Raw genomic sequence first — 18,503 nt, 5'->3', positions numbered from 1 at the left:
CTCTCTGTGTTTCTCGCACCATTATTTAAATAAACATTTTCCTCCCTCCTAACATCCCAACTTCTAGGTAATCTTACCAGATCTGGCGGTGCTGCGCATCGCAGTGTACGACGACAACAACAAGCTGATTGGCCAACGCATCCTGCCTCTGGACGGCCTGCAGGCTGGCTACCGTCACATCTCCCTGAGGAACGAAGGCAACAACCCTCTGTCGTTGCCGACAGTCTTCTGCCAAATCATCCTCAAGACCTACGTGCCCGACGGCTTCGGAGGTGAGGGCAGCAGGATTACACACACACTACATTCATTCATTTGAAGTGTTTTATTTTTGAACAGAGAACTACAGGTGGCTCTCATTCTAACTTGCAATATTTAACTCCCCTCAGATTATTCATAGCTGATAATAAAAAGGCGTCTGTAGCCTACAGGGACAGCAGGGGAGAAATGGAAAGTTTAGCAAGTCTCTTCTCATCCTGTGCCCCGGGCGTGTTAGCTTTAACATTTGCAGTAATGGCACGGCACAAATGATGACGACAGTAAATCTGCAGACTGCTTCATACGGGCACAAGCATACAAATGAGTTGGACAATTGGAGTTGCCATTAAATAAAGCCAAGAGGCTTTGAGTGTGGAGCCATTATTGAGACTATTAGCTTCTCTCCCTGTCCACTACAGCACTGCTCAAAATTTAATCCTCTTCACTTGATATTATTGTTTCCCCCCCCTGTTTATTCACTTGTTTTATCTGAAGGATAGTGAACTTTTACAGCTGCATTTTTTCAATATTTTTGCATGCAGCTATTGTGGATGCTCTATCAGATCCAAAGAAGTTTTTGACCATAGCGGAGAAGAGAGCTGACCAGATGAAGGCCCTGGGGATCGACACGGTACACATAACAAATGGAAATAGTAACTGCCTTTTCACAATAAAAACACCTTCCTATTTTAACTTTATCCTTTGTCTAATAGAATGACATAGCAGATGTTCCCAATGGAAGCTCAAAGAATGACAAGAAGGGAAAGGGAAAAGGAGACGCAGGGAAAGCCAGTGTGACACAACAAGCCAGCTCAGATATGGCCCAGACCTCCAATTCTATCCAAAACAACACAAACGAGAACAAGAAGGGTAAACATTGAATTCTTATCGACTTTTTAAACATTTGCACCATGTTTTTATTCTAAACACTGAGTTTTTTTTTTTGCTGCTGTTTTAGATACTGCGCTTGTGCCTAATGTGAGCATTGATGACTTAAAGCAAATGAAGGTTTGTATTGTTTTAGTCAACATCTGCTTCACTTTTGAAAGATTTGTGACTAATGTGGATTTCAGGATTTAAGATACATTTTTATTAAATGCCTAATTAAAGTAAAAATACCTTGCAAAAGGACTTTTTCTCCTTAACCTTTTCCACATTTCCTCAAACCTCAAAGTGTTTTGTTAGACTATTGATTCATGACCCAATCCCACCTTAAGCGTCTCCATAAATTCTCTGCTGTGTTGCTGTTTGTTCTCAATAAACGTTAGATGCCTTCACAGAACCATCTGCATTTATACTGAGATCAAGTTACACACATCTGATTTTTTGAAGGCAATTAGTTGCATCGGATTTTATGAAGGGGTGTTAGAATAAAAGGGGGTAAATACATATTTATGTCTCACATTTTCGATCTTTTAGTACAACAAACAATTTGAGAACCAGCAATTATGCCCTATTTTGTGTTGGGATTTTTTCTCCAAGCTGAACTAACCTGAACATTTAGTCTACCTAGGTCGAGTGTCCATCGTTTGGTATGAAACCCGGGTTATTATGTAGGAGTACAGAATGTGATTTGAACAATTGGAATCAAATCATAATTTTATCTTAGTGTTTTATAGCTCAAACACCATCTACTTTCTATAAACATCTTTTGACAATTTCATAGCGGTTAAACACTAAAATGGGAATAAAATCACTTTACTCAAACTAAGTTTGTGATAAACTCTTTGACAATTAAAGCCTACTAGATTTGTCTCGTCATAAAAATACCTAAAATAGCTGCTGCAGCTCTTCTGCTTCATTTCAACTTAAAATCATTGAAAGCTAAACCTAGGAGGTTGTGATGGCCTAAATTTGTGGCTTAAATATCTTAAACGACGAAAAGTATTCAAGCTTTTCTAGTTAAACGGGTATGTGTTAGTCTCCATGGAGAAGATGAAAGTGAAAATACATTTTTAAAAAGTATTTAGTGGAAAAAACAGCTGCAATATCCCACCAAAAATGCACTGAAGTCTGAGATTGTAATGTGGGAAAGATTAAGGGGTAGGAATATTTTTGTAAGGCCTTGTACATTGTATTACGTTGCTCTGTTCAGTGTCAGCCCTCATTATGGCCAGCATAAGACAACCTTACATCTGTGTTTCTCTCTGCAGAGCTACCTAAAGCTGATTAAAAAGCAGCAGAAGGAGCTCAACACTTTAAAGAAGAAACACTCAAAGGTAGGTGGGAGTTTGTTGGTAATGCAAAGTGGCTGCTGCTTATTCCTGATGGCGATTGAAGCTCAGAAAACCAGAAGCAGAACAAGGGATATGCTGCAACCTTTCATCTTCTGCCTCATCATTTTATGCCTGCTCACATAAACACAGACAGTCCTTTGTAAACAAACAGAAGACGACCACGTGACGAATGCTTAGAAAGAAATTAGACTTGCTAAAGTTCTGTTTTGGCCAGCTATCTCCATGGAGACCATGGTGGATGCTAGTTCACCCATGCTAGCTCATTAATTATCACAGTATTTCTCTTGTTATGCAACATATGAATATTAGCACCATCTGGACACATCTTTGACTGAAAAACGGTGACAACAGTTAGTTTTGCCTGTTTTGTTTTGCTTCAAATGTTGCTGTTAAGTCAAAGCTATAGTGGTGCAAAAGGCAAACGTCCATCCACCTATTGTTTTACTCTGTGTACACAACAGGACCAAAATGCAATGCAGAAAGCCCATTGCACTCAGGTGGATAAGATGGTGTCCCTCCATGAAAAGGAAAAGACTAATTTGGAGAAACTGTTGGAGAAAGCCATCAAGAAACGAGGGTAAGAAAACAATCATGGGACAAGCAAGATCATTATTATGTGAAAACATAGGAGGTAGACAGTGAGTGTGAATCTGCAGGTTTCAGATGACTTTGATTCTCACTTCTGTGTTGTTTACTGACAGGGAGAACAACTGTCAAGAGCTGAAGAAGGAGACAGAAGATAAGATCCAGACTCTCACCACAGATCATAAAGCAAAGGTATCAAAAACTAATATGTCTCCTAGAGATGGTCGTTCTTGGAAAACAATCAATACTCAACCGTGTTGTCTGTCTGTCTGTCTGTGTGTGGGCAGGTGAAAGACATCACAGCACAACACACTAAGGAGTGGTCGGAGCTGATCAGTAGTCACAGCAACGAAGAGCGCGAGATGAAGGACAGTCATGTTACCCAGCAGTGTGAACACCTCAAGAAGCTCCTTTCTAGTGTCCAGGATCAGCAGACCTTGCAGCTCAAACTCATTCATGAAAGGTAAGACGGAGACACACACACACACACACACACACACACACACTGTATTCACTTGCTATAGTCTCACAATTCTACTAAACGCAGCAGAGGAGCAACAGTAGCATTTAGTCATTGTTTTCTGGAAATGTACAACTCAGGCAAAGCAAAGAGATGCGTGCCAACCAGGCCAAGATGTCCATGGAAAACAGTAAAGCAATCAGCCAAGACAAAAGTATCAAAAACAAGGCAGAGCGAGAGAGGTGGGTCACAATACAAAGCCTTACAAAAGTATTTATCTGTTAAAAATAAATAAATCATTCCATTGGAGTAGAAATATTTTCGCAAAGCGCTGTATGATTACTTGTTTTTCTTATGAGGTGAATGCTTTTGTCATTCAGGAGAGTGCGGGAGTTAAACAGCAGCAACACCAAGAAGTTTTTGGATGAGAGGAAGAGGGTATGTTTGCTGTGATGTATATAGATATAAATTACTTTCTTAACAAACGGTAGTAAAACTTTTTTACTTTATATACATTTATAGCATCATGGAAAATGTTCATAAGTAACTAACAAGTTAAAGCAGTGCTGTCAAGTAAGTCTCTCGATAATTTTGTATTGCAGTCATGAAATGTTCATGTTCTGATTCGCTTCCAGTTGGCTATGAAGCATCAGAAGGAGATGGAGCAGCTGGAGAAAAATCAGAGGGAGCAGTTGGATAAACTGGAGAAGCACAACGAGCAGGTCAGCAGATGATAATGAACTAAAGGAGCCTGGATTTCACAAACTAGATTTAAGTGGAAAACCAAACTTGCTTATAGGATATCAACAGTGTGCTTTCAGTAACAAGGCTTTTATATTTGCAATTAAACTCCTCTAATAAGTGCTTACTACCTAGTTTTGCATGCTTCTGCTGGTATCACCTTATCTTAGCTTTACTTGTTGTCAGGAGAAACATTTTGGTTAAGTTAAATGATTACCATAAATCTTCCAGAGGTATAGAGTAAGAGTTTGTCATGCCAATCTAAGATTCTCGATCTAATCAGTTTACAAAGACTACATAAAAATACTACAGCTACATCAATTTTGTAGGCATTATTGTTTTTGGTAGCAGTGATTAAAAACATTAACACTTATCTTAATAATAAATGTAATACAAGAGATTGGATTTTTGTAATTTGAGTGGGAAATTGTGCTACTGCATTTCAAGATTTAATCTTTTTATAAATTTTTACCATGGTTGTGCAAAAATGTGAGGGATGCTGTGTGAGGTCATATCCCTTTTTTTCACCATCTGTCACAATATCTGTACATGTCTAACATGTATGCTCATTTTTTGTTTTATGATTTGCTTCTTCCGTCACAGCTTTTGAAATCACACCATGCAAACAAACAGGTTCAAGGTAGGCATCATCATCTGTCAGCTCTACCTCTGATACCAGCTTTGTGCTTCATTTCATGGGCATGTTTCCCTTTGTGCATCTCTTTTGTCTCTCTGTGGTAATATCTGGAGAGCCTCCTCAAAATTTGACTTTGTTTTCATTGATATAGCTTTACCCCAGCAATCCCCCGAGTATTTGAAAATGACTATACAAATTAAAGCAGAAACGTGACACGACTTAAAAGAAAAGAAACTCCTCTACTGTAAAATCCAATCCTGCCTTTTCGGTCTGCAGCTCTTGAAGGTGTCAGGCATGCCAACTAGCAGCTTGACTCATTTATCACCATGACTCACCAGCCATTACGAAGCAAAAAAACAGCCAGCTCACAAACTGATGTGATGTGTTTTCATTCCAGCTCACAATCATTTACATTCATAGCATGTGACAACATCCATCTGTTGACATTTTGTGACAACTGTCACTAGCATGAAAGGATTTGTTTTACTCTGATAATCTGCACAGTGAAACAACTTATGCGAGAGTCGTAAACCGCAGACTGAGATTGTAAACAGGAATTTGTAGGAAAAGATGGATGAATTCTCTGCGAAATGTTTGAGCTTCCACATTCCAGTCACATCTGCGTCTGAGTCACTGTTTTCTATCTCCCCAAAGGCCAAGGACATCCAGCAGATGGTGAAGTTGGAGGAGGAGATGGACCGTAGACCTGCCACGGTGGTCTGAGCGACTGACCGAGTCACGGGCCCACACATGTACACGCCTACACACTCCTACACACACACACAGAGCGGTGCAGAAACACTCCCCCTGCAGGACATCCTCTACAGTGCAGAGATCATTCTCTCTAAACAGTCTGTTAATCTAATCCTGACTCAAACACGTGGAAGCTGTTTTCCTTTGTTCATCCCAGCCACGCCTCGTGTCTTCTGCACTTTTTATCCTGCCAATCAACTTTGTACCACTGAGCCATTGCTGCTTGTCGCTGTTCCACCGGGGGCGTGACCACTTCTATCAGGGACAGGAAACGTTACTTTGCGGATCAAGCAACAAAAACAGACATCCTTTCCTCCTCCACAGTACGTAGATCTCAGTGGGTCGTTGACTTCAGTGAGTTTTCTACACGGTAAAAGCTTCAGCTGTTGGTAGAATCAAGCACACACATGCATCATGGTTCACACACAGCAGATATCTATTCCTGTTTTGTTTTAATTGGCACCCAATAAACTCACAGTTTCCGTGTGTAAAGAGGGGAGAGGAGTTGTTCGACTTTGTTACTCCAGCACAAGTGAATAAACTTTGTGAAATACACTGTACACACACCACCAGTCCTGTCCTGAGCACTTTGTATATGATAGGTTGTTCAATGTGGGAAATGTAGCAGTGCACTACTGTATGTTTCTATGTCTTTCAGTAAGAATGTATCTTAAAAAACCAAACTATTAAAAGGTAACTCTTAGAGAGAGGACCCCTTCCTCACCAATATTGATGTCTAGTTGAGTTGGATACCTGTAAAGGGATGACGGGTAATTAATCACATCAGTTATTACTAATATTCAGTCAGATTTTTATGTTGATTTACTATTTGATACAGAAAGTCAAATAGATGGTGCAATAACTTTCGCACAGACTTCATTTATCAGATTCCAGCTGAATACATCTCTCTCATATTCAATAAATTAGAATATTATCAAAAAGTTACTATTTATTTTAGTAACTCGGTTCACCAAGTGAGACGCACTAATGCTTCAACCTTTGTTAATTATGATGATTTTCCACCTGCAGCCAATCAAAACCCAGAAAAGAACAATTTAACATCTGATTAAAAGGTTGCTAATTTTCTAAAGCTACTTTCAATCTGTCAAATGAAGCTGTATCACAGATTCTAATTTATTGAGTATGACTGTATAAATCCTGTGGGGCCACAGGATCATATGTACTATGCAAAAGTAAATTCACCCCCCCTCACCCCCCTAAAATAAAAAGATCTAGAGATAATTTTGTCTGGTAACACTTTGACAGGTTGTGAATAAGACTGTCATGACACCGTCATAAACATGGCAAAACAACCTGTCATGAACATGAGTAAGTCTTCATGACACTTTATGACTGTTGTCATAAGGTGTCATTTGGTAAATCATGACATTTTTAATACAAAGTTGACATTATTCAAAAGGTCTTTATGACAAATTGACATTAACCAAGAAATCATAATAATATAAAGCAACATAATTTTTAAAGTTTAATCAGTAATACTTTTATAACAAATTTATGTCCGATCATGATTTCTTGGTTAATGTCAAGTTGTCATAACAAAGACATTTTGAATAATGTCAACTTTGTATTAAAAGTGTCGTGATTTACCAAATGACACTTTATGACAACAGTCATTAATATTCGTTAAGACTCACTCATGTTCATGACAGGTTGTTATGTCATGTTTATGACGGTGTCATGACAGTCTTATTCACAACCTGTCAAATAAAGTGTTACCTTTTGTCTAAAGGTGACCCAACCAGAGGGTCAAATACAGAAAGAAGTAACCAAAAAGTGGTGTGTTTTTATACCTTTTTTTTTCTTTCTTTTTTTTTTATATTACCAGAGGCAATAAAGGCTATTTCAAGATAAAGTGGAACTTTGTTTTGCATTACACACTTGTTTTAGTTTGTAGACTTAAAACTCCCTTTAAAATCGAGCCTAATTGCACCAGAATACTGTTTGTGGGTTTATAGATGGCTTTTATCTACAACCCTGACCAACATGAATACAGAAAAGAAATAGCATTCAAATGTTTACCCAAATGATACAAAGACTTAATATAAAATGTTAAAGGGGGACACGAGCTCTTGTTGGGATTTTGGCCTTTTATAGAGAATTTTTTTTTTTTTCCTGTTTTATTCTGCTGTAATAAATAATGGTAGAAGAGATGTTTATGTATATATTCTGCTGGAATGTACTTAAATGACTTGTCTTTCTGACCAGTGTTCTTTCTTTTAAGAGCTTGGGGACAGACTGTCATGTTGGGGAAGGACATTTATCAACCACTGGCCTCTTTTTTTTTATCCTTTTGTTTTGTTTCCCTTCACTGCACCACATCACACAATCTAAAGCTCACTACATATCTAGAACAGAGATAAAAATGAGTAAAAAGTGCTTTTAAAGTTTATTCCATCGCTTTCAGATGTGCCACTCAGTGTCTGCTAGGATGTTTAAATTATTTTATGAATGATAAAATGCCAAATTAAGGGGTTATTTGTATGAAGGTACATATAAATAAATATATATTAGATAATGTGTAGTTTAAGATTATTATGTTAGAGGCTTTTTTGCACTAGTTGTTTCTGTTGTGTGAAAACTTGTAACCTTGGATTTTGAGTTTGTCCTAAAAGAAACAAAAACATTATTTTTGCAGAGCAACATCCCTGATTTCATTTCCTTAGTTTCTACTGTATATCTGTTTTCTATTTGAATTGTAGCTTGTCAACAGACATTCTGTGTGTGTTTTTGTATTTATATTGTACTGTTGAACTTATAGCATTAACAATACTGTTGTTATCCAGCTCCTTTAATACTGTTTTATAGTACGTGTATCAATAAATCCAGGTGTAAAAACAAGACATTTACCTTTGGCTGATTTGTGTCCTTGTCTATTGTACAGGGCCTTGATAAAGTAATCACACTCCTTTAACTTTTGCACATTTTATCACACTTAAGTTACAAACTTAAGTGGGAATTTTATGTAACTAACATATTTGTGAAGTGGAAATATATACATTTTCTAATTAGAACTGAGGAATGCATTTGTAATCAAACTCCCCTTTCTCCAGTAGCCCTAAAATGAATTCAATGCAAGAAAATTGCAAGTCAGAAGTCACCTAATTATATTAAATAGCGTTTACCTGTGTCTAATTAAATCTTTTTATAAAAACAGATCTTGTGTGAAAAAGGTCAGATGTGAGGGTTTCACATCTGACCTACAAACCAAGACAAGCAGCCAAGAGGCCAATGGTAACTCTGGAGGAGCTGCAGAGATTCACAAGTCAGAAAGAACAGAATTACAGACCCACTTAGGACTTTCTTCCCTATATTGCAACTGTAAACTAGAACTGGTTGTGTTGAACCAACACATTCGTTGAACACACCACCTCAGCTTGATGAGAAGCTTTTCTTCAGAAAGCACAGAGGAAGAAAACCTATTAGTGACTGCAAAAAAAAGAAGAAAACATGACTGAGGTGGGGTGTTTAAAAGGAATATACAGCCAGAGAAACAATAAAATGCTGGAATTCTGCAGTTAAATCAACACTATGCAAAGTCTATTTGGTCCTTTTTAGTATTGGCATTAATTTAACTCTTTCAGGGTTATTTCAACAAGAAAAGGAATAATTTTGAACAGTTGAAATGGGTAAATTCATGCCAATACTGAAAAGGACCAAATAGACTTTGCATAGTGTTGATTTAACTGCAGAATTTGAGTGTGCATATTTATGTTTGAGTTATTCTAAGTCTGAATCTGTAGGAAGATGTGAACGTTTAATGTCAGAAAATCCATCTGATCTAACTGAACTACAGTATTTTCAAATAGTTTTCAAAAATGCTGTGAAAAACTGGTACAGACATACCAAAGACTTCCATCTGCAATTACAAAATTGTCTGAAAAAGATCGGTGAAAAAAATGCGCGCCACCCTTTTCAAATTAGTATGTAGTATAGAAAATATTTGTACAGTGTCTCATTTTCCACTTCAGCTATGCATTACTTTGCATCAAGTAAAATCGGAAAAATAAATGCCGAAGTTGGTTTTGTAACCGTTCAAGCTCATGGTGATCTGATGTCCCCAGACCCAAAGGCGGTGAGAGTGGACAGCACACGCTCCTATTTACTTTCCAAATTTATGTTCCTTCATCTCATTCAACAAGTGTGGAGTGAATTTATATGCCAGCGCCCCTCAAGCACCGGCCGCTCCATCGCAGAGTCTCTTTATTATTATAAACATCGTATTTCCATTAGAAAGCAGAACAAAGCCCGATAATTATGCTCGAGTTGCTCCCCGGGAAATCTCGCTTTCTCTAGCCTACTATATATTAGGATCCCTGGGTCTGTCGGGACGCTTTCCCCGGAAGCAGACAAGCAGACATGAGTTTATTTTTTAGTTGAACCTTGGTTTTGTTGAAGAAACATGCTCAAAACTACTGGGCAGACGGGCACAAAAATCCTCCTGGACGCGATGTCCAAGGATAAAGTCCACTTGGCCAGGTTTGTTCTGGACGCGCTGGATGGGGAAATCGTTGACTCCACAGCGGACGGCGCACAGACGCCCCTCATCTCTTCCGTTCTGCTGCCCGACAGCCAGACCCGATGTAAGTTCATAGAGCTTCTGCTGCACAGAGGGGCCAGTGTTAACCACCAAGATGGGAACGGACGCACAGCGCTCAGCTACGCCTGCGAGAAGGGCTACCTGGACGCGGTTAAGATCCTGGTCCAGAACGGCGCAGATCCAGAGATCCTGGACTCGTGGGGAAACACCCCGTTGATGTACGCGGCTGTAGCGGATCACACCTTAGTTGTTGAGTTTTTGGTGAGAGCCTTCAAGAGGTTAGGTCTGCGGATAGACAGGCAGAATAAAGCTGGCAACTCTGCAGTTGAAGTGGCAAAGTTCCTCGGTCACACAGAGTGCATTTCTGCGCTTACCAATATCTCTAAGAGGAGCCGTGAGGCTGATGAAGGCAAGTTTGAGGGAAAAGTTGATTGTTTAGCCAGTAAACTTGAAGTCCTCAAAATGAGTGGCCGTGCAGAAATGTCTCACAGTTGTACCTTGCAATCAATGCCTCAGATAAAGCCCAGCCGTTTGCCACCGATGGAGTTTGAAAGAGAAAATAATAAATCCTCTTTGGGTCCACAGGATATGATCTTCTTTGGAGCACGCACTCCCGTGCCCCGACCAGGGATTTACAATCAACCCATTTCTAAACAATGCACCTTCCAGGAAAAGATGCCCTCCTCTACTCATCACTTGCCCCCTCTCTTAAACGGCCGTGACGCTGAAAAGTCCATTTTCTTCTCCCCCCAGCCAAACAGAAACATGCCGCATCCCTGTGCGCCATCCACTCTTGGCATCTTACTGACTCCCATTCTTCCCAACAAACGTGAGACTGAGAGAGGGAAGGGAGAAATCTTTCCGCGTGGGAAAATTTAACGAGCGCTACTATAGGAAACGATGCAGTCTGCCAACCAGTATGCTTAGCCCCACACTTCCAGAGCGCACTCTGGTGCCTGTGCGTAAATCCAGGACGGTAAGGAGGCGCAAAGAGTCGATGAGCTTCACCGAACCACTTCCGTTTGCCACAACAGCTTCTGCCTCGACTCCAACAACTTTCTCAGCATTGACTAATAAACTCTTCCGAAGATTTACCTCCCCGGAGTTCAAGAAAGTCGTTGGAGATCTGGAACAGAATCCGTTGCCGACTTTAGGCCGCATCCCGCGATCAGAAACCTTCCCCCAGAAGACGAGGCATCCGCAGGTGGACAGCACGCCCAGCATCGACAGCATCAGTTCCGTTAAGTGCGAGTTTGACTTTCAGTTCAGACAGACAAACTCTTAAGACCGCGCGCCATGTGCAAAAGGGGGGAAAGGACTGCTATGTTACGTAATAATGTTTTTGCGTGACTTACGCATCCATATTTAAGTGGCGGAGAAGTTTGTTTAAAAAATACTTTAGTAAAAATTGGTGACTTCTTCGTGTTCTTAGGGTGTTCAATAAATGTATAATAGTGATAGATACTATTAGTTATTGAACATCCATGGAGATACATCAGTCTCTATGGAGTTTTTTCTTTTAATTCTGCCATAATTGTGGTTTCATCCAGTCTGACGTCTTTTCATTTGAAGAACTGTAATGCATAACAGCGGAAATTTGAGCGGCTGGTTGCTTGATGGAGATAGGAATACATTTATGATTTACATTTATTCATCAAAACGTGCCGACCTCTATTTTTTTATTTTTTACTGAACTCAAAAAAGTGTAAAGTCGGCATTTGTCAGGATCTGATCAGTGGATTGTCAGTCAGAGCAAATTTATGGAAAATAGGTCGGTTCCGATCTCCGAGATGGATTAGTGTAACTGTAGTAAAGAGCTAAAATAAAGATCTGATTTGTGTTAGCAGTCAGTAATGACAATATGGTGTGATTTAAAAAAAAAAAAAAAAAAAGTCGTTTGCGTTTATTGAAACATCATTTTAAGGCTTTAGTGTTTTTTTTTTTTTTTTTTATGCAAGTCTAACCATCTGGTGTCAGCCCTCACTAACACACCGAGCTTCAACCTTGAGGGAGTGGAGGTTTTCAGTGGAGGGGAGGGAGAGAGGGGGAGTTGTCGGCGTTTCCCTCTAGACATGCATCATTTCAGCTGAACCTCCAGCTGCTATCGCAGAGATGGAGCCTACAGCACTGCAGGAGTAGCTGCCGCCGCTGCCACGCAGGAGACAAGTTTCTGACTTTCAACGAAGGAGGATCATTATTTGTGGCTGATGATATGTAGAGGCGGTTCGGACTTGCAGTTGTCACCGGGTTGACACCTGTCCACCTTGAAGGAGTGGGGGAGGTCGGTTCGGACAGATGGAACTCGTCGGTGCCGGATCTCGCAGCCAATCTCGGGGCATCTTTTGGTGCATTCACGTTCATCTGAGCGTCACTTCTTGGCGATAAGAAGAGACAGCCCTCTTCCCTCGCTTTCTCTCCTTCCCCCCTCTCTCTCTTTCTTTCTCTCAGTCTCCCCTCCCTGTCCGCGTTTCTCTTTTCTTTTCGCGGGTTCAGCCCAGACTGCCCAGTCAGTCAGCCCCCCTTTTTTTTCTCTCTCCCAGCGCCGGGGAAGCTGGTAGCAATGGGGCGGCTCAGTTTCAGCACCAAGGAAAGCGCTGGACTTTTGCTGCTTTGTGTGTGTGGTAAGAGCGTGAGTGTGTTCGAGTGTCTGTCGGAATGTCGTGACTACGCTCTGCGGAGCGGACACGTGCACGCGCATGCAACAACTGCATGTGTGCGTGCCTCATAAGGTGCATGTGTTCTTTCATCTTCATGAGTTGGCAAAAAAAATTTTGTCCTTCTTACTATTGTAAAGTGCTGCAAACTGATGTTTGAGGGGTGAGTGAGCTGTTGCTCCCCCGATGCTGCAGATTTTACTTTTAGTGTTACGTAGATGTTGACTTCACTCCTCTCCTCACCTCTGATCAGTCCTTCTGTTTTCTGCTGATTCTGCATGTTTTGTAGCCGCTTGTGCGCATGAGTGTGTGCCAACCATTTGTGGCCCGGCGGACACCAGGCTCTTTTCTCCACGGGGTGTGCTTCTGCTGTTATCAGGTGTGCTGGCGCTGCCCGCGGTGCTGGCGGAGCAGGAGGGGGAGAACCTGTCCGGGCTCTCGGACAACCCGGACAAAGCCATCTTCGCGGTCCGCGAGAACGGAACGACGTGCCTGATGGTGGAGTTCGCCGCCAAATTCCTCGTGCCATATGACGTGCTCGCGCTTAATGGGATAGACGTAAGGATTTCCCTCGCGTGCATTTTAATTCTCATTTTAGCTGCTCAAAATAAGAGAGAAACACATGCACGCTGCATAAAAATGTTCAAGATTTGTTTTGGGGGTTTTTTCTGGATCAAGCTGTGCTTAAAATAAGCCTGACGCACTGAAAACTGGAGTAAATATTAGATATATTCAAATTTATCTTAATTCATGTCAAGATGAATTTGTGGATACATTTAAATTGCAACAATGAAAAGCAGTTTTTGCAGCAGTGCATAAACTGCTGAACTAAAAAGGTTTCTTATACCACTTAGTGATTACAGACCAATTTTATTAATACGTATTTATTTATTTTATTTATTTATAGCTCATCACAGAGCAGGCTTCTTTCACGCTGCCCCGGGGGGCAGAAATCGAGGGGAAATGTGGGAGCACCGACTCAGAGATCCACATCTCTTGGAAGAACAACGCCTACATCCTCCGCATTTACTTCTCAAAGGTGCATCAACGGCAAACAGAAAATACACTACAGAACTGAGTAGTTAACTTTTTTATATGATTAAAGAATAGAAAAAGTTACCTTTATTCATAATTTCCTCACTAAAACTTGTAGAGAAATCTCCCCACAGAAATCCTCTGAGTGCGCACGCCAACCTTGACTCCTGCATTCCTGAGTGCTTGAGCAGGAAGCAACTGGACTTGTATTCTTGAGCACTTGGGAATGTCGGGTCCTGGATGGCACAATCCACGCCAGCGTGTTGACTCTGGCGTGTTTTTATCTAGGAGTTCCGCGAAAAGGGTATTGAGGTGTGGAAGGTCAACAAAATTCAGTTCGTCTACGACACCTCGGAGACCTCGCACTTCATCAACGCATACAACCGTGAGTATCCCTTCCGCAGCAGCACAATACAGCGGCTCCTTTCCACCCTGCGGCCCCACTGATGATCGCAGCTTGGCCGCATTTATTCTGCAGTCTATCCGGTGGAGTTAAGGACAGACTCATGCGGAGATTTAGGAAGTTCTCAGACATTTATTTACATACCACTGGAAGGTTTAGAACACAAAAATCTTTAATCAAAGCTTTTGAATGTGAAACATACATTTTTAACCATTTTCTTTGTATTGATTTATATTTTACAGTTATCGTATTTATTATTTCTTTAGTCATATTATTCACATTAACCATATTGAAGCCCTATCAACGTCGTTGCATTTATCAACATGTCTAACAGAAAAATCTAAGTAGTCATTTTAGCATGAAAAAAATCTTATTTGAATCATTTTGTTGTGTCTATAATACAACTGATCAAGCCCATATTTTCCCCTTGACATTAAACTATTACAGCTTTATTTCAAATTTCAACATTCTATTGAAACAAGCACTTTCAAAACCCGTCTCAGTGCCATTTGTTTCCTTTTATTAAAAAGTCCGTCTCTCTCTCGGTCGATAGCTGGAAAGCACACAGCCAGCACCCACAAGCTCTCGGCCCTAGTGACCCCAGCCGGGCGCTCCTACGTGTGCACGGCTCAGCAGACCGTCACCCTCATCTCGAGCGATCACCAGAAGGGCATCACGTTCTCCATGTACGACATCCAGATCCAACCCTTTGACATCGCCTCGGACTTCATCTTCAGTGCACGTAAGGACAGCTGCAGACATTCAGCAGCGTTTTGTTTGCTCGTGTTGTAGACAAACAACAGATGAAGACGGTAATGAGAAATCCTGGGGGGTGAGCTGTACGTCTCTTCCTAACGTCCAAATCTCAGGGGAGAGGCAGGTTATTGCTGCAGAATGGGGAGCATGTAGGGTGAAATGAGGAAAAGAACAGGCTGGGGATGCACAAGAGACAATAGGCGCAGCGGGAGGACGACTGAAAGGAAAGAGGTTGAGGTCATTAGAACTTTATGGTATCTGTGCCCTGGATGCAGCTTTTAGGAACACTGCGTGCATTTCGTCGTCCAATCACCTTGGAGGAATCATGTGGTCTCAGCTGCAGTAAAATATACTGGGCTAAGCTTCACTGCCTTTCTCCTTGTGTGCATTACAGCTGTCCACAGGGAGAAACACCTTCAACTTCAGACCCCATATGCATACCGTACTCTATTCTCAGCAGAGGTTAAGTGTCCTCCTTACTCTGAACCACCGTGTAAAGGAGAAAATGCATTATATTGTTGCAAAAATAACCCTTAAGCTTTTTCCAACCACAGACTGATTTAATGTATTTAATTGGAATTTTATGTGACAGATCAACATAAAGGTTTTCAAATTCTTTTAAAAACAAAAACCTGGTAACCTCCTCCTAAACATTACAAGCATTAATCAGAGAAGCAGCCAAGAGGCTCATGGTAATTGAAGGAGGTACCGAGATCCACAGCTAACGGGTGAAGCCATGGATTATGTGCATTCCACTAGGTACTTATTTATCCTCATCTTTCACTTAATTACAAAAATCAAAAGTCATTGGTTGTAACATGACAAAATAGAAAAGTTCAAGTACTATGAAAATACTTTGGCCAATATAGCAGAGATTAAGCATCCTTTAACTACCAAGCCTTATGTCTTAACAGTTTGGTTCAACTAAAAGAGACTTGAATTCTCTGAATAATTTATAGGGATGCAATCTGTCAATACCAATTTTTAAAAATTACAATTCAGACTAATTTGTGAAAAAACACAGAAACCAAAACCTGACCCAACTCTAGCCCTCACACAGGAAATCCAAATAAGCTTTCAAAGCACTAGACGTCTATAGATATTGCCACCGCTACATTTTGATCCTGTGTTTTCCTCTCTTTTCAGCTTACCAGTGTATCACAGACCAGCGGGAGCACCTAGAGGAGATCCTCCCCCTAATCCTGGGCCTCATTCTTGGTCTAATAATCATCATCACGCTCACCATCTACCACTTCCACCTCAAGCTGACAGCGAATCAGCCACAGCTTCCAAGAGATCGCTCTATGTACAAGAACATGTAGTCACGTGACGCATCAGCGGCGCCCTCGACTTCCTAAAAAGCCCTCCTAATGACAGATTTGTCTCCTCAAAATCTTGGGCCTGAGGATTGTGTCCCCCACACTGGACTGTGTCCCCGATTGGAAAAAGCGAATAGTCTGCACTGCCCGCTGGAGCTTTTGAACTGTTAAAATTACGAGTTATTTAGACAGTTTGGGACACAGCATGAGTGTAATTGGAGAGTAAACCCACCCAAACCCAGTTAAATTGACTGCTGGATTGTGCCATACGTAGTTTCAAATAAAGTGAATTGAATTTTCTGGATTTTCTTCCCCCCAAAACACCTTTACCGAAGATGGTTTGTAACTTGCACAATGTTTGATCTAACTTGTCTTTCAAAACATTTCTAAATTCCTTGTTACCCTGTTCCCTCTTTCTCTGTTTGAATTTGCTGCTATTGGAATCCATCTGTATTTGTAAACTTTGTTCCTTTTTTTTTGGTTCCCATCCCTGTGCTCATACATCCAGAATGCAGCCATAGTGTTGACAGTGGACTGTCTTGTAGTGTACAGTGCAGTTTTGCCTTGGCATCAGACCCTTTTCTCAGATCAACGAAAGAAAGATATAAAAAAGTCAAATACAAAACATCTTGTAAAACTTGAGAAAAAAAAGTCAGAATAAGTACTTATGAAAATGTGGAGAGGTTAATAAAAATGTGTGTATATTATTTTTAGAGTGAAAGTCTATGCATAAACTCTTGCTGATGCAATCATGTGCAGTACTCTGTTCTGTTTGAAATAAATTGCTGGATACACAATTACCAAATTATTCTATTTCAGCATTTATCACACTACACACTATTCAAACTGTCAGCTATCGCATAGAATATATTTTAATTCAATGCAATGTTGTAAAAAAAAAAAAAAAAAAGTATTTCTTCCTTTACAGTTTTCTCTTGTAGTTTCACATCAAATAACTTATTTTCAGACAAAGTTAGCCTGAGTAGTTACAGAAAGTTTTCAAATCATGCCTTTTTAACTAACGGGGAAAAGCAGTCCAAAACAATATGTAAAAGGGAAAAAAACTGCCTTTCTTTTAAAATTATGACTTGTAATAAGAGTTTTTTTCAATTCACATTTTTAGATTTCAAATTCACTGCCAGACCCGTAGAATAAAAAAATAAAAGAAATCGAATAAATAGAACCAGGCAGACGACATTAAGCAGGCTGACAGATACCATGATGTTCCGATCTGAGACACAAAGTCAATTACATCCATCAGTCTATTAAAAGTTACGTAGCAATTAAGCTGTGGGATTACGCCTGACCATGGCGAAAGTCATTATAAAAACAGGAGAAAACATGGAGCAGTTGTAAACCTTCCCAAGAATGATGAGAATCAAAATGGCTCACTAAACAATATAATCTAAAGCACAACAGCCTTCACTTCTTCAGTTAAGGTCAGCGTTTATGATTCGGCAGTAACAAAGACATTGTGTAAAAATGGCAACCACGCGAGAGTTCACAGGTCAAAACCACTGCTGACCCACTTCACATTTGCAAAAAGACATCTTGAAGACAAAGTGAAACTTCCCATCAGTTATGTGTCATGTTACACTTGGCATAAATCTGACCATCCATCCATCCATTTTCTGTTCACCCTTGTCCCTAATGGGGTCGGGAGGGTTGCTGGTGCCTATCTCCAGCTACGTTCCAGGCGGGAGGCGGGGTACACCCTGGACAGGTCGCCAGTCTGTCGCAGGGCAAGCATAAATCTGACATTTCAGAAAAATAACTTCACTCCAGCAGGCAAACATGGTGGTGGTAGAGTGATATTTTGGTGCTTCTTTGCTGCTTAATGTAATTAATGAATCCATGAATTCTTCCATCAAGCAGAAAACCACGAGAGAGAAAGTCCAGCTATCAGATCGAGATCTTTGACACAACTAATAAATAATGCAGGTTAACTGGAATATTTGACAGATACATATATCAGAGAAGACACTGCCAGGATGAAGTATTGATTTTCCTCTAAATCTGTCTAGAGAGAAAATACAAGTCAAAAAAAGTCTAACTGAAAACACCATGTATATCACCAAGACTTAGTCAACATTTCATAAACCACATATAT

The 18,503-nt window shown here is 40.4% G+C and overlaps 3 protein-coding genes across 5 annotated transcripts in view; all 3 read left to right on the top strand.

The window, feature by feature from the left end:
- plcb4b (phospholipase C, beta 4b) overlaps nucleotides 1-6,891 on the top strand; it is a 67,461-nt gene extending 60,570 nt beyond the window's left edge. For 2 of the 3 annotated variants that reach the window (XM_028040279.1, XM_028040280.1), the window contains 13 exons: nucleotides 68-272; nucleotides 798-886; nucleotides 969-1,125; nucleotides 1,214-1,263; nucleotides 2,409-2,474; nucleotides 2,954-3,069; nucleotides 3,194-3,269; nucleotides 3,365-3,540; nucleotides 3,678-3,779; nucleotides 3,918-3,975; nucleotides 4,173-4,259; nucleotides 4,882-4,918; nucleotides 5,570-6,891. In XM_028040279.1, coding sequence (XP_027896080.1) covers nucleotides 68-272; nucleotides 798-886; nucleotides 969-1,125; nucleotides 1,214-1,263; nucleotides 2,409-2,474; nucleotides 2,954-3,069; nucleotides 3,194-3,269; nucleotides 3,365-3,540; nucleotides 3,678-3,779; nucleotides 3,918-3,975; nucleotides 4,173-4,259; nucleotides 4,882-4,918; nucleotides 5,570-5,619 — 1,269 coding nt within the window. In that variant the 3' untranslated portion in view covers nucleotides 5,620-6,891. The remainder of the gene's footprint in view (nucleotides 1-67; nucleotides 273-797; nucleotides 887-968; nucleotides 1,126-1,213; nucleotides 1,264-2,408; nucleotides 2,475-2,953; nucleotides 3,070-3,193; nucleotides 3,270-3,364; nucleotides 3,541-3,677; nucleotides 3,780-3,917; nucleotides 3,976-4,172; nucleotides 4,260-4,881; nucleotides 4,919-5,569) is intronic. The other variant, XM_028040281.1, reaches the window with a different exon arrangement.
- A 2,426-nt stretch (nucleotides 6,892-9,317) lies between these two features.
- LOC114158367 (ankyrin repeat and KH domain-containing protein 1-like) lies at nucleotides 9,318-12,118 on the top strand. The gene has a single exon (XM_028039777.1). The coding sequence runs from the start codon at nucleotides 10,089-10,091 to the stop codon at nucleotides 11,103-11,105; it is 1,017 nt and encodes a 338-aa protein (XP_027895578.1). The 5' UTR covers nucleotides 9,318-10,088; the 3' UTR covers nucleotides 11,106-12,118.
- A 108-nt stretch (nucleotides 12,119-12,226) lies between these two features.
- lamp5 (lysosomal associated membrane protein family member 5) lies at nucleotides 12,227-17,194 on the top strand. The gene is made up of 6 exons (XM_028039778.1): nucleotides 12,227-12,847; nucleotides 13,260-13,438; nucleotides 13,788-13,919; nucleotides 14,204-14,300; nucleotides 14,872-15,060; nucleotides 16,221-17,194. The coding sequence occupies exons 1-6, from the start codon at nucleotides 12,787-12,789 to the stop codon at nucleotides 16,394-16,396; spliced, it is 834 nt and encodes a 277-aa protein (XP_027895579.1). The 5' UTR covers nucleotides 12,227-12,786; the 3' UTR covers nucleotides 16,397-17,194.
- The last annotated feature ends 1,309 nt before the right edge of the window (nucleotides 17,195-18,503 follow it).

This window comes from Xiphophorus couchianus, chromosome 15 (genome assembly GCF_001444195.1).
Source record: "Xiphophorus couchianus chromosome 15, X_couchianus-1.0, whole genome shotgun sequence".
Lineage (NCBI taxonomy): Eukaryota > Metazoa > Chordata > Actinopteri > Cyprinodontiformes > Poeciliidae > Xiphophorus > Xiphophorus couchianus.
Note: the sequence above shows the minus strand (reverse complement) of the source record. Positions and strands in the feature narration are given on the sequence as shown.

Coding starts and splice junctions, on each gene's coding strand:
- LOC114158367 (XM_028039777.1), top strand. CDS start 10,089: ATGCTCAAAACTACTGGGCAGACGGGCACAAAAATCCTCCTGGACGCG.
- lamp5 (XM_028039778.1), top strand. CDS start 12,787: ATGGGGCGGCTCAGTTTCAGCACCAAGGAAAGCGCTGGACTTTTGCTG. Junction 13,920..14,203: donor TCCGCATTTACTTCTCAAAG/GTGCATCAACGG, acceptor GTTTTTATCTAG/GAGTTCCGCGAAAAGGGTAT. Junction 15,061..16,220: donor GGACTTCATCTTCAGTGCAC/GTAAGGACAGCT, acceptor CTCTCTTTTCAG/CTTACCAGTGTATCACAGAC.